The 14,962-nt window shown below is 45.4% G+C and overlaps 1 protein-coding gene across 3 annotated transcripts; it reads right to left on the reverse strand.

Annotated features, from left to right (window-relative positions):
• Nucleotides 1-1,166: 1,166 nt before the first annotated feature.
• Nucleotides 1,167-14,955, reverse strand: NCLN (nicalin). Of its 3 annotated transcripts, XM_010563108.1 has the most exons (16): nt 14,742-14,955; nt 11,650-11,840; nt 11,266-11,410; nt 10,531-10,625; nt 10,210-10,290; nt 9,893-9,996; nt 9,367-9,455; nt 9,047-9,186; nt 8,436-8,614; nt 8,137-8,224; nt 8,009-8,047; nt 7,729-7,892; nt 7,054-7,107; nt 6,885-6,963; nt 5,368-5,467; nt 1,167-3,369 (listed from the first exon to the last, which is right to left on the reverse strand). In XM_010563108.1, exons 1-15 carry the CDS (start codon nt 14,920-14,922, stop codon nt 5,408-5,410), a joined length of 1,689 nt encoding a protein of 562 aa, XP_010561410.1. In that variant the 5' UTR covers nt 14,923-14,955; the 3' UTR covers nt 1,167-3,369; nt 5,368-5,407. The 3 variants fall into 3 exon arrangements, with proteins under 3 accessions (XP_010561410.1, XP_010561409.1, XP_010561411.1); XM_010563107.1 differs by having other exon boundaries at nt 1,167-5,467; XM_010563109.1 differs by lacking the exon at nt 1,167-3,369 and having other exon boundaries at nt 5,255-5,467; nt 7,729-7,889.
• Nucleotides 14,956-14,962: the final 7 nt, after the last annotated feature.

The following is a 14,962-nucleotide window of genomic DNA, read 5'->3' on the forward strand; positions in this document are numbered from 1 at the left end:
CGGCCCTGGCGGGGCCCGGGCTTACGAGAGCGCGGTTCGCTCTGCACCGCCGCACTGAACCGGGCAGGAAGCCTGGAGGCCCGCGCTGCTCCCGAGGGTGGCCAGCCGCCGCCGGGCTGAGCCACAGCGATGAGGCGCCGGCCCGGCCCGGGGCGGATGTGGCTCTACTGCCGGCGGGCACCAGAACGCGCAGCGGCCGCCTGGGAACCAGCCCGGCAGCGGGCTGGGCTGCCTGCCCTGCCCCAAGTCACCGTCAGGGAACACCGGGGACACAGCAGAGAAGGGCAGTGCCGGGACTTGGCAGATTCACCCGGTGGCTCCAGGGCCCCATCAGCGGGCGGCCTGGCCTCCTTCAGACAGCCTGCAGCAGAGCCAAACATCCCAGCTGGGCAAGGGATGCGCCTCGACTTGACTTTGTACCTCCTTACAACACATGCGGGAAGGTGCGGCAGCCGATGCTTGAAAGAAAGGCCTTACCAAGGAGAACCCTTTAGATACTCGGCCGTTGCGAGGAGGCAGAATATAAGTACAACCTCCATCTTTCCCCTTCTGTTGTGTTTCGGGCAGTTTTCCACTCTACAACTATGACTGCTGTGGTTTTTAAGACTTGGACTGACTCATGCTCAGGGAACAGATCTCTTGCAATGTTTATAATTTGAATAAATAGTTTATAAGTGTTCAAACAGTCATTTGGTAATGACAGAGGCACAACAATCTACCACTACACACACTGTTGGCTTCTCAGATAGACAGTTTTTCACAGTATTGAAGCTGTCCTGCATAGAAATTTTAGTTGCTTCAAAGCAGCGTGAACCCTTCAAATAAATGGGAATATGCTCACCTCAGGGTGCTGGAATCTTGCTCAGGGTCTGTAAATGTTTTCTGTCATACTATTTGACTCTTGACTATATAGAAGGGATGAGGTAAGCTCTTACACACACATTTTCTCCCTTTTTGCAGGGGGGCTATACCTTCAAATAATGCAAGGAGATTCCAGGTTTTTTAACTTCCAGCAGCAAATAGTCCTGCAACAAATCTGTTCATCAAACCTACTCACTTGGTTTATTTTTCCAAGGGAAAAGGGACAAACAAATAAGGAAATGAAAAATGTTAAAATACTTAAATATTACATTTATAGTCAGAAAAAATATGTAAATCAACTGCATTGAACTTTCTATTAGCTTTTAAATATCCACCTCAATAGACATTTGTTCTTTAGGACACACAAGAGATAAATAATTGAGTTAACATTGCTAGATAAATCAACTCTTTTTCCTGAGCTGCAGATATTCCAGACTATAACCTTGAAGTTTCTATCCAGTTAACTACAAATGGAAACTAAACAGATCAAAGTGAGCAAGAAGAAGCCCACACTTGAATACCCGGAGGCCCAATTTACTGAGACATAGAGTAGCACCCCCATCATTTCAGATCGTAAGTCAAGACTGAATGGCTCTTAAATGTAAAAACCCAGCTTGGTCACAAGGTGCAGGAGAAGCTCAGTATTCTGCCTTGTGCTATGAACAACATGAGAGCACATGATTTAAACAAACAAAAAAAACCCAAAACCAAGCCCCACAACAATTTCGGGTATCTGTGGTTTTAAATATCTAAACAGATTGCGGTGACTCCTCCAGCCACAGATAGTTCCATTTTGGCTTCAGGGTCTTTCCTCTTAGCACTGAGTACAAGGTGGAGTTCATATTGCATGTTAGTACTCATTTTGTAACAATTAACCAACCTCTCTGATTTAGGAGATCAACTACAATAGTCCAACCTACTTGCATACAATCCCCATTAGTGCCTGTGTGGGTGGGAGTGGACAGAAGGAATGAACAGCTTCAGTGCTTAAACCACGTTGGAAAACCAAATTTTTGTGAGCTGCAGACTGACAGCACTAGGACAACAGGTAAAGTCAGACAGATAGCAAAGAAAATTGTTTTAATGCTAGAAGCATCAACTGCTAGCTACTTGTGTACATGTGGACTTATGCTTTCCATGCTTCTTCCTTCCAGGCAAGGCAAACTCCTGATAAAAAGGATAGGTAAAAATAGGGGCAACAAGAATCAGCTACACAGAGCTCTTCTGCAATGTTGTGGACAACTTTTATTTTACCAGAACAGCCATTGGATTTCTGCCTTTGCGTGTCGTGTTGGTGACAGAATTGATCAGATACGCTGCAGTATGGACCAGCATAATTTTTCTTGTTATTTTCAAAAGCTAGCAGAACAGCAGGATCTATTTACAAGCTTCTCTGTCAACTTCCCAAAGGAAACAGCAATGTGGGAACTAAGTTCACTCCCAGGATGGGCACTCTGTTCCAGCTATGAGAAAGTTGGAATTTGACTATCTCAGATTTGAGCATATAATGTTTCAGTGCACATGCACTTTGATCAAAAGCATAAACCCTTATCTGTAGTAAAAACTGCTTTCTATGGCAGTCAGCTAGAGATACACAAAATGCATCCAATCAGATTATAGGACAAATTACCCTCGTGTGGGATAGAGCGATGTACTATCCAAACTGCCCTTCAGGTTTATGAATTCTCCTCGTTTACTTCTGTCCACCTTTCTTTTTTATAGCTGCCACTGGCTTCTAGCATTGCATCAGGAGTGTCAGCAGTTTATTGCTGAGACCACAAGGAGCTAAAGTGTTTGCTTTAATGCTACAACCCTGACAGGGACATAACCCAGTGTGGTTGCAGCTGCCTTGGTGGAAGTTTTTGACTCTGAACTTTGAGCTTCTCATCTGGAAGACTGAAGGTTGACAGTGTCCACTGCAAGGAAGAATGCTCCGGGCCTCTTCTGTTCTCTCTTGCCCATTACTTGCGAATTTTATATGCATCAAGTCAAGCTGCAGCAGGATTGCTAATTTTTTTTCTTCTATTTTTCTCAGTGAGGTAACGGAGTTTCATTAAGCCTGGTTAAGTAATCTGCTCTCCAAGTGTAACACACTAGAAATGTATGATGCAGCTGGAGGCCTCTGAAACTACTTCCAGGTATTCAGAACCTACAGAGAAGTTCTTCAGATAGCCACTGTACCGTGCATGTTCTGAACCTACACAGTCCAAAGCATGCACCTTCCCATAGCACAACATACATAGACTCTAAAGGCAGAGCATAAAAGACAGTGGAAAACAATCAAGGCTTGTCTTCCAGCCACTCCAGCAATTTCTGAAGCCATATTTATAAATTCATTTGGCGGCAGAGGGTCATGAACACTTCATGCATGTAGAGAGCATGTATTTTAAGCAAGCACTCAACAGATCAGAAAAAGGAAAGTTTTCCTGTAGGGCTGATACATCAGGAATGCTTGGTACCATGCCACCTGCTGATATTACAGTGAGCCGCTGACATCAGTGTGCTCTCCTGGAAAAGACCTTTTGAAGAACAAGTTACTACACATTTAAAGTAGCATAAAGCATACATTGTGGGGTAAGAGAACTCCAAGAAGGAGACTACAGTGAAACAAAGATGGATGGAAATCAGTGCTTTGGTCCCCATCCAAAGGACAAGGACAGTGACTGGCCACAACAACCCCTTTTCTAACAAGTGCGCACACAGCAGCTGTGGTGCAGACAAGGATGCACAGCTTGAATCTTCCTTGCATACAAAAAAAGGGTACACCTTCATTCAAGCCCACAAGAGCTTTTCAGCCTCTGTAAAAGATGCTATTTTAAATACAAGTAGTCATTTAAAAAAAAAAAAAAAAAAAAAGCAGTCACCATGGTCTGTGAAGAGACCTCATGTGCATAGAACAAATTACAGAAAGGACTCAAACATTGTTGAGTGGCAGGACAGTAGTATTCGATCAGGACATCTTTTAGAAATACAACTAGCCTAGGACTTGTAGTCAGTATCTTCATGTACTTTCCAGAACTTGAGGGTAAACAAAGTGCAACGCTGCCCAGAAAGGGCATTCAGGTCTCACCAGAAAGTGGTGACAAGCATCCTGCTTACCTTGGATGGTGGAATTCAGGAAAGACTTAAACATAAGATGATGACAATGCTTGAGCAACCTGGCCCTCCTGATCTTTGCACAGCACTGGCAACTATTTTGGGCAACTACATAGCGCTCTCCATCCAGAAGCATCAGCAAACTAAAAATAAGGCTTGCTCAAGGATAAAATAACAGAGAGCGTGCGTTCCAAGATACGCTCTCTTAGGTACAGTTCTAGAAACAGCCATGTTTAAAATGACATTCATAAAACTTCATTTTTTGTTTCGTTTTGCTTTTTAATGGCTAAGTGACCTGCCTCCCTTCATATATACTGGGGGCAGCACATGAAAGGACAGCAACAAGCACTTTGGGAACTTGCTCATACGTGCAGGCCAGGAACAGTGTTTCCAGAAATAATAGAGCTGAACAATGTGAAATGAGACCCTGAGATGCAGGTGAACATGGGAAAACACCCCAAAATCCAGAACCCATCTGGAAGTGAAAACTGAGGAATGAAGATTGAAGGGATTACAGACCAGAGCTCAGGAGGAGCTGGGCTGCTCTTGCTATTGATATCACCAGCTCATTTAAATACATGGAACAGCACAGAACATGATCCTGCAGGAGCTGGGACTGCAGAACACCCCTTAAAAACCAAGCAAGAGTTTAGCACAGGGTGGTGGCAGCCATGAACTGTTCAAGGACCATAAATTTTAAGAGAAATCAAGTACACAGCAAAATGCATCCTCCAACAGAGACAGGAGAGAACCTGTCCTGGTAAGAACCCTAATGCAAGGAACCCATTTTAACAATATTTCCTCATTCTGTCAGTAACAGTCAAGATCCTTTACAGTGCACCTCCTAACAGGGAATGAGTTATTGCACAGTCTAAACAAAATGCAAGAACACACTTGCTGCAGACACTGCTTGCTCAGCACACCTTCCTAAAGCCAGGCAATGAACTTACGGAAGAGGTGCCATAAGAAAACATGCTAGAAGTATTCCCTTTAATTTGCATGTGCACTTTTTTTTCTTTTAAACAACTGCTCTGAGTCCTTGCTTGCTGGGCAGAGATAACACGTCACTTTGTAGTTTCAGTTTCCAAGCTGGCTGTATGGCACATATGTCCATGAAGGTGCTGGACTTGGTTTTACACTCAGAGAAGTTGCTCAGAATCAGCCGTTCATTGTTTAAACAACCAGCAGGAACTACTGAAGTCTCTGAGCGTCTCCCTCGCCAAAAAGCAAAGGAAAACAGACATGGTGCAAGTCAGGGGAAGAAGGTGAAGAAAAGCACTTAAAAGGTGCACAAGAGTTTAAATTTCATTTTCTTTCTGCCTTCCTCCCCTCTATAGAGTAGCAAAGAGGAGACAGAGGAAGAGAAACAGCAGGATTCAATGGAAGGCAGAAGGTTCCTGATGGGCTCACCGATGGCTCAGTGCTGCTGTATGGGTGACGACTTGTTGCTTCACTGATGTTTGGTTTTAAGGGATAATCTCTGTATCATCTTGTAAAGGAGACCAAAGTGCTGGAAACAGAAGGAAAGCAAGTAAACATGAGTCCTTATAAATTCTAATAAAACTACTGTGTCCTACACAGAGAGACAACTTACTAGAAGGCTTAAAACAATACTAATGTTCAAATGCAAGACCTTGTTTGGATCATATGCTAGCACTCTCATCCTGAAGACAGAGTGGGACTTTGTGAATTAGGAGTTATGACAATGAAGCCAGTTACTTGAAGTTGTACAGAAAGTAATGGCTTACAGAAGTGTTTGTGCAGGCCTGTATCACCCCCATTGTGAAAATGCAAACACTTGTAAAAGATTTTACATTTTTTGATGCAATTCTGTTCCTTCTGAAGGGGAGGAGAAAGCTTCAGATTTCAACACATGCATGATACTAGTCACTACAGAAACACTGCTGCTAGCAGTTTCAGGAATGTAAGAATGAACCAGGCAAACACAGAGATTCCCAGTTGTTCACAATCCTTTAACTGGATCTTCTCTTTCACCATTTCAACAGTGACTTAGAAATTAACTTAATTCCTCTTTTGAGTCTGCTTTGATTAACTGCATTTTGATTCAATAACAGCTGCTTCAGATATCTGACAGATATAACAAGATCCAGGCTTCAAATAAGCTGTAATAATAAAACGTAATGGAGATAGCTGACAGAAATCAAAGTATACGTTATCCCTCCTGTTTATGTTGTTACATCAGATTTTTAAATGCTTGTTGTTTCCCCAAACAAATAATAAACACAAATAACATGAAGAGATCAAAATTTAGATTGACCTAAAATACTTCCCTTTCATTCATGTTCTTCAGAGAACCCAGCCAGGATCAGAAGCCTAGCTCACAGTGACTTTGTTAACACTTAAACAAAAACACTAAATTTAAGCTGGCTAGCCAAGGCATGGAGTATCACATTTCCAGGAGTATGGACACAGGATGTATTTATGGTTTCATTAAAAAACAAACAAACAAACAAAAAAAATCCCACCAAAACACAACCCTGAAGATGCATTTCTAAGCTGCATCCCAAGTTCAGATACTGGATCTCCTAACACTCCGAACTTACTACAAGCTACAAACCTTTAACATTACAGCAGATTTTTAATTACCTTGAGAAGCTTCAGTCTGAAGCTGTTACATAATCAAAACAGCTTAACAAGCAAGTTGTACATGTCCTTGACCAAGAGAAGGAGCTCTATAAAATAGTTTTGCACTAGAATGGCAAGAGATTGCCTTCAGCACAGCCAACTGAGATACTCAAAAATACACACATCAAAACAGCCAGCCATTTTGGATTACTACTTTTAGAGTGGGGTGGCATTATTGTTCCAACTTCGGTGCTGGGACTGTGCGAGCACCAGTTACTGTAGCTAACGTGATTTATGAGGAAAACAGTACATCTGTCTCTGCTTCGCTTCTCTTCTCTTACCTGCACTGCAACATAGGCAACACCAAGGTAGGCTGCGATACAGACAGCCAGAAGTAGGTCAAAGATTGCTGGCTTGACCCTGCAATAAAGAAAGAACAGATGAAATTGCTACAGCAGGTACTGCCACAGAGTGAGACAAAAGCCCAACATGCCCAAGGGAATTCCATACCTGTATGCGTTCATCACCTGTTTCAGCTGGTCATAGAAAACAAACTCAGGGTCCCTGTGAAAGGAAGAAATTCTTCAGGTTGTATTACACTTCTTGACACTGCAGTAAGAACAGCCCAGGCCTCTGTTCCAAAGGAGTTCATCCAACCAAAGACAGCTAAGCATGACCACCTTGCATACCAGTTTTGAACTGATTCTTTCTTTTCCTACAATCAGAAGCCTAAGGATCCAATTCAGAACACATGCTGTTCAGCTATCACGGAAGAGGCACATGAAGATGCCTCACTGGGTTCATTAAACTGCTTCAACCCAAGCAAGCTAGACAGGATGGAAGCTGCCTTTCCGCAATTAAAGAAAGCTTTCTAGTGGACCTTAGTCTTTTCCTGCAGAGAGAAGCAGCACTCAGAATGGGAAAGGTGGAACCAAAACAGTGAAAAAAAAAAAGCTCTTCAGACAGAGGGAGCTGCTGGGACTTGTTACTGTGCTGTGCAGAATGGTAAAGAGCTTTCCCCAGGAGAACAGAGAGCATGAACCAAAACTGACAGGAAAGCAGAAAAGAACAATCACTTCCAGCTACAAGCCAAGAAGCCAGAAAAGTTGCAGCTCAGAGACAAAATTCATTGGAGGGGGAAGCCGGTTTGCATGCCCTGGCTGGTTCTTTCATCTCTTTTCTTACCGTTTGTCTGCCTTTACATGATGCTGTTTGACATCCTTCAGGTAGCGACCCATATAATATTCTAAGGTGTTGAGGAAGGTGCTGTCTTTATCAATCAGCTGGGCAGCCCTGGGCTGACTGCTCAGCCAGTCCATCACTGATTCTAGTTGCTCCTGCTGGATCTGCTGCAGAAAAATACCACCAAAGAAAGGGAGTCAACCACACATACGCTGAGACCAGAACTCTCTCCCAGACTCTTGATTCCTTCTTCCCGCAGGTTACAAAAATGCACTGTGCTCACCATCTGATCTGTGAAGATCTGCAGATCTGCAGGTGCTCCCTGCAAGGGAAAAAAAAAAAACAGGCTATTGGTGAATGCAAGCGTCTTTGGGTAGGACAGATCTGGCTAGCATGATGGGCAGCTCTTACCTTTTCTGTTAGATTGTAGATGACCCTTGTCAAAGCCTCAGCAATGATCCTAGTGTTCCTCGTTAGTGCCTTAGTGTCTATTCGTGCCCTAAAGCAGAAGAGGGGATTACGGACTTGTCAATGGGATCAGCTTCCTCTAGAAACCAGCCTTTTTCACGGCATCAAGCATGAGCCTGAATCCAAAGCCCAACTCTCAGTGTTTTTTCACCCATCCTCTGACCACCAGAACAGCACAGGCATGAAGCCAATTTGTGTTTACGGGCTGGATTTCAACTGCAGCCTTCCGTAAGGCCTCTAACCTCCTATCCATGATGCTGTTGCGTAGGCTGTCCCGGTGGCTCTCCAGATGGGAGATGGTGAATGCTGGCAAGCGTCGGATTGCAAAACGCTCATGTTCCCATGCCAGCATGTCTTCAGCCAAGTTTATCTTCTTGTGCACCATGGAAAACTTCACCTCTGGGAACTGGCTGGCAACAACCTGTGGGAAAGGACAAGCCATTCAGGGTGTCATGCTGCCCACTGCACAGTCCCATCTTGCACTGCCCAGTCCACCTAGACCCAGTTTTTTTATGTTCCAGAAGGAAAATACACTTCCACCTGTAAGGTGCGGTTACTGCCATTGAAAAGCTTTTTTATATCAAAAAAGCTGTTTTAATGTCACTACGGGGTAGCTTTTGCACGCAAAAAGCCATAAGGAAGCGCAATGGAAAATGCAGCAGATCTAGTCTGCTTCATTTGGGACTGTGGAATGAGGATTTGTCTGCACTTCAAATCAAGTGACTGTACACAATACATGAAATATTTCAATGGCACACCCTTTCTTCACATCTTCATTCCTTCCTCTCTTGGAGAGCTGCAGCTCCCCATAGTAAGTCCCAAGTTCCCATCTACCTAAAATGCTTTTAATTACCATCTCCAGTTCTCTCAGAAACGCATGCTGCAAGGTCCCCTCCTTGGGAGGCTTTGAGACATGGAGATGAAGGCTATCGCCTCGGCCCAGAGTATCAAGGCAGAGAACAAATGCTACATTGTCCTGCAGCAGGCTGGAATCTGTAACAGAAAAATCCAAACCTTTATTGCTATGTTTTGTGCTGGGAGTTCCATCCCCAAAAAAGCAAGGCCCACACAAGCAGATTCTCACAGGAGGGCTGACATAACTAGACACTTAACAGAATTGTATTAACAGAGGTCTTGCCACAGAACATGCTGGAATGCCAGCCCCTTACTCACCAGTGTGGTCCAAATTGTCTTCTAGCCATCGCTTGGTTCCTTGATAATTAAACTTGCCACCTCCAGATGCAAAGAACAGCAAGTTATACCTGCCCATAAAAGGCAACAGAAAAGTGTTAACACACAGCACTCCATGGCTACAGAACTCCTTTACTCAGGCTTGGAGGTGTGGTGAAATCACAACAGCTAGCACCTGACATTCAAGGCAAATGGTCCATTAACAAGCACCTCCTACATGCTACACACTAAGGTAATGGCAGGACAGGGTAAAAGGGGGGGGAGTTCCCAGTGCCTGAGGATGGAATCTACTTCCCACATCATTCCCTCCACTTGTCCCCAAGCTTGAGCAGAGCTACAGCAAAGAAACCAAAGGAAAGAGCTTGGCCATTAACAGCAGCTGAACTCAGAGGGAAACAAAACAGAGCAAAGGAAGTTAAGGACTGCTTCTAACACTCTACAGATTTGGAGCAAAACATCTTCTTACATCAGCTACACACATTCAACCAAGAACAGGGCAGTTTCTTACCCAGCATGGGTACGTCTGTAGGTGTAGAGCCGGGAAAACAGCCTGGCTAGTTCCAGTAGCACTGAGATACCACTGCCATTGGAGTCAGCACCATGTGACAGCCACTGCAGGGATGAAGTGGGACAGAGACAAGGTGACAACCCTACACTTATTCTCATGTACCAGAACAACCTTCAAGATAGCACATGACCATGCTCTGCTTACAACTGCCCCGCATCTTTAAGACTAAGAAAAAACACAAGGGCAGAGGCCACATGGGAAAAAAGACAGGAACACACAGACAGGAACAAAGAGCTGCAGGAAGAAAGAATACTCACTGGAGCCACTCCAAAAGAGTCATAGTGGGCAACTATCACAACAGTGGGCAGGTCTTCTCCACCCAGCCCAGTCAGCCTTCCCTGCAGAGGAAAGAGATCAGTTTCACTCAGCATTGCCTCTTGTGCGCCTGCACAAAGTCAGCCTGACTTCTACGTGCCTGTTGAGTCTGCAGTGGCCTCAGTTCTGAGGACTTCAGATACTTACCTGGGTGAGACTCCCCTGACTTCCCCTATCAGTCCAAATGTCTGAATGTCTGATGAAGTCCCAATAAAAGATGGCATCCCATCAATGTATATGGATTCAAACTGGCAATAACTCACCTCCACGCTGGGTATGAGCCAGTCATTGATAGCTTTGCTTTGAGCCCCACTGGTCACCATCTGGAAGCCATTGGCAGTTGCTGTGTGCAGCAGAACTAAAGCAACAAAAAAAAAAAAAAGTATATCTGGGTAAGCTTCATCCCTTTATTTCCCTTGCTAAGTGAGCTTTGGAGATACCAGCTTTAAACTATTTAAGTCCTCTCACTTGTCGCTTATGTTTATGCGTTGACACAGAGTCCTGGTGACCATGCATTTTCATTCTGTCCTGAAATCCCAATACTTTGAGCCAGCTAAAACAAAAACTTTTCTCCAGCAGTCCTAAAGTTAATCATGAGCAGCAGGTCAGTAAGACAGTAAAGTTATTTACAGAGGAGTACATGGAAGCACTGAACTGACTTGTGGTCACACAAAAAGCTTCAGCTTCTAGCAACACACTGAAGTCACTTAATATCTCCAATGTTGTTTTTAACCTGACTTCTGCTTTCTACCTCACTTCCAACAGTGTGAAGCTGAGAACTCAACTCCACGCAATTGTATTTCCAAATATAGTCAAGTAATACTCTCCCTTATACTGTGTTTTTCTTCCATTAAATCTCAATGCACTTTAACAAAGACAGAACAAACATGAAGGCAACAGTACACTGGTTCATGGTGCATATGACACAGCAGACTGCTCCCAGAGATGGGATCAGGCCTGTCTTCCTCTAAACCTTTCCCCCACTTGTTAGAACTCACCTTCTGCAGCCGAGGCAGAACCCTGCGATGCAGAAGCAGCCCGCGTTTGTTCATAGATAGACAGCAGCTCTTCATCTTCCACTGCAAAGTAGACTGGCACAATGGTTTCCATAGCAAGCATTTCTGGCTCTATCTCCATGAATTGCTGAGGATTTAAGTGAGACACAAACTTAGCATCTGCTAAACATGCAAGAGGGCAGAAAAAAATTAACAACCAAAGCAGAGAGAGAAAGGTAAGTGTTAATATGATTTGTTAGAATGTGAAGCGTTAGAATATGATTTGTTGTGCATTACAACAGGAGCTTTCAGTCCTGCAGCAACCCAAGCCTCTTTCCCTCCCAAATACATCTCCCACCAGAAGAGAAAGGAAATGTTTTTTTTTACCCTTACAACATCCTGTGGGACAGAAGAGATAGATCGCGGCAAGATGATCACCACAGCACCAGCTGACTGGCGGAGAGCCTTCTGGTACTGCTCATAGGAGAAATCCACCAGCCGCATCATGACGCAGCGGCGGCTCAGGACATCTGCTTCTACAGTGCGGGCTTCTGTGTTAAGCACTGCGCTCCTGGTGCCTGTGAGGAGAGAACAGCAAGAAGTTTCGTAAATGATTTTGTCGCATCCCCTTTGCTTGAGACTAGCTCCTTCTCAGAACAGTCTTGGTGACAGTCTCATGAACTTCAGAGTAGTCAGGACCTGCAGGAAGCTAAGTTCATCTCTTCCCCCTCATCCAAGAAGGAAGAAAAATCTGTGGTTTTTCCTTGCATCCATCAGAGCAACATCTGTGCAGCCCTGTCCTGCCAGGCTCCCTTTACTCCAGCACTACGCAGCCTCAACCACCTTCCAGGCTTCCTCCCCGCCACAACCATGCAAGCTACCTGTTTATTTGCCTGCACCTAATACCTGCAGACAGCAATAAATCTGGAGAAAGCCTGGCCTCTTGCTATGCAGCCTACTGCATTGCCAGCTGTAGGATCAGGTCTGCAAGCAGAGGATGCAAGCTGTGCAGAACCACTTTGTGAAAGGACACAAGATTACCCCATGTCCATCCAAAGGGTTGTTCTAAGCTCACCCAATGGGATGTTTCTGTGGCTGAGAAAATTACAAATAAGCAGGGTGCTCCTAGGTATTTGCATCCTCCTACTCTCAGTTTCAGCATATCAAATCCCCCACATGAAAATGCAATCCTTTGGGAGAACAACAGTCTGGAGGCTTGCCAGCAGATCCAGCATTCTCCAAGAGAGGACCACAAGGGCATCTTGTATAGACACGTTCAAATCCACCTTACAATTTGTAATATTCCAAATCAAATTTCTTCTTCTATAACTCTGGCACCTACATTGAAGGTTTCATCATACTGGGTCCCCATGCAGCCAGGGAAGGAGCAAGGTGCTCTCAGCCTATGCCAAATAGAAGTGTTGCTAAAGGTTAGATTTAAACCTGGCTGAACTTAACTCTAACGTTAGTTTGGTCTTGTCAAAGGTCTAATCACCTAAACAAGAAAAATCTGTACTTCCACTGCATAATATCAGTGAGGGCCATACACCCAGAAACAGAGTTAAGGCACAATCCGAATTCTCCACACAGAGCTCCTACACTGTATAACAAACAAGTATTAAACAGCAGCAGCCCCCTCGCCGCACTCAGAGGAAAAAAAAAAATCCATAATGAGGATAATCTCTCCACCATTCCCAAAACAATGACACGTAAACACACCAAAGCGTGGATCCAGAGTTCTGCTCCGAGCGCAACCCTCTGACATCTAAACAGAGCAGACCCAACAGTATTTTCTGACAGTACAGCAAGACAAGTTGATTCTCTGTAGTGTCTCTATAGAGAACTGTTTCATAATTGTTCATTTACAATCTAAAGAACTCTATTCTAACAGTATTAGAGGAAGTCCAAGTTTGTTCTTAAATTGCTCTATGACTGATGTTGACAAAAAACCTCTTCTCCCCCCTGCAAGAAAAGGCTCAGCAGCAATCGCTATTTGGTCCTTTTGGAAAAGAATCTGGAACAACAAATAGCTTTCATCCCAAAGGACATCTGGCCTCAGAACACACACACGGAACAGGAACATCAGCTACCCAAAGGTGCTGGCAAGGAACAAAGGAAACACACAGTCCACCGAGCTAAAAGGCTACAGAAAAAGAAACAGCATAAAAAGTTAATTGCAAGCATCTTAAAAAAACAATGTGTGGCTTTTCAAGAGTTCACAAAATATTCCAAAATATGTTGTGAGCACTTGGCTAGAAAGAACACTCAAGCAACCAAAGTCAAAGCCAGCTGAAACACATGCTTGCTGTCCCCATTAAGCCTGCCAACAAAGACTTACCACCACATGAGGAAACAGATAGCTTAAGACCCCCATGAGAGAGCCTACCTCAGATCTAGTGAGGTTCTCAACAACAGAGGTCTCAAGATGCAGACACATTTTGAGGAACTGTGATGGAAGAACCCAGAAATAATTTCAGATATCCAGAAGCCACCAGATATCCAGGAGCATCTGTAGTGTTTACAAAGCATGCGGGTATAGCTGGCATTTCATAACTTCTACTGCTGTTTGATCTTATGAAGATCTGAAAGATCTAGAGACTGAGTCTCATGGACAGTATAAAATAAATTGTGGGGCTGTAATGCCAGACTGTTAACGTAAGTCTGAAACTTAGGCCACAAAACTGACAACAGGAAGAGTCACTCACGGACAGAACGCATGCCCTGATCTGGAATAAAGTATCTACGGAAGACGCGGAAACACCACTTGATTCTGGGTTAGTGGGTACAGGGGGGTGGATTTGCAGAACAGGTTGTGTTTCTGACTCAGAGAAAGGTGTTGCACAATTGGCAGCCTGGAAGCAACAGAACAGAGGAACTGGAGGTCAATTGTAACACAAGGGAAGAACTGTAAAAGAAAAGACTCTCAAACAGAGACACTGGAGCAATAGACACTGATAACTGAGACTGAAGAAAAGGCTGAAGAGCAAAGAAGAATCAACCTGTCAAAACAGCCAAAGGCAAGCGAACAAAACTGAGCTCACAACCAAGTTCCCCAGTATGCAAGAGGGCTGCAGCTGGACAACTTGAAACACAGGGACTTCAGCCCACAGACCGGAGTCTGCAAGGACACGGCAGGGTCCTTGGCCACCTCTAGGTCACCATGTGGGAGCTCTCGGCACTCTCCTGCTCATGCTGAGACTGGACGCTAAAACTCAGTCTGACGGGGACTGCCTGCGGCCTCCCCTGGGTCTGGGCCCGGACCGGGGCCCGGCTGCAGCCTCCCAGGGCCCTCCGAGCTCTCTTGCAGCCTCCCCTGGGCTGGGTCGCCCTCCCCAGCCCGCCTGCGGCTTCGCGGCCTACCCTGGGCCCCTCCCTGGGGTCGGGGCTCTTCCCAGGGACCCCGTCGGCCCTGAAGGGGGCCGCTGCCGGGACCCGCCCTCCCGGAGGGCCGAGCCCGGCCAGGCCTGGCAGCGTCTCACCGTAGGGCTGCCCGCCCAGCTCGTACTGCTGCATGCGGTAGACCGTGAACTCGTGGGCGGCCTCGGCGGCGGGCGGCGGGCCCAGGAGCAGAAGCACAGCAGGCACGAAGAGCAGGAAGCTGAGCGGCAGGCATGAGGCCTTCAGCACCGACTCCAGCACCTCGCCTGCCTCCTCCAGCATCGCCGCGGCCCCGGCCCCGCCGCTGCGGCCTGCTCCACCG

The sequence above is a fragment of the Haliaeetus leucocephalus genome, unplaced genomic scaffold, assembly GCF_000737465.1.
Source record: "Haliaeetus leucocephalus isolate CR32 unplaced genomic scaffold, Haliaeetus_leucocephalus-4.0 Scaffold164, whole genome shotgun sequence".
NCBI classification, from domain to species: Eukaryota; Metazoa; Chordata; class Aves; order Accipitriformes; family Accipitridae; genus Haliaeetus; species Haliaeetus leucocephalus.

Bases quoted from the DNA above. Each gene is read 5' to 3' on its own strand.
- NCLN (XM_010563108.1), bottom strand. From the start codon at position 14,922: ATGCTGGAGGAGGCAGGCGAGGTGCTGGAGTCGGTGCTGAAGGCCTCA. The intron at 9,456-9,892 runs GTAAGAAACTGC...TTTTATGGGCAG, and splicing joins TACAGACGTACCCATGCTGG to GTATAACTTGCTGTTCTTTG. The intron at 6,964-7,053 runs GTATGGAATTCC...TCTTTATTGCAG, and splicing joins CAGGTGATGAACGCATACAG to GGTCAAGCCAGCAATCTTTG.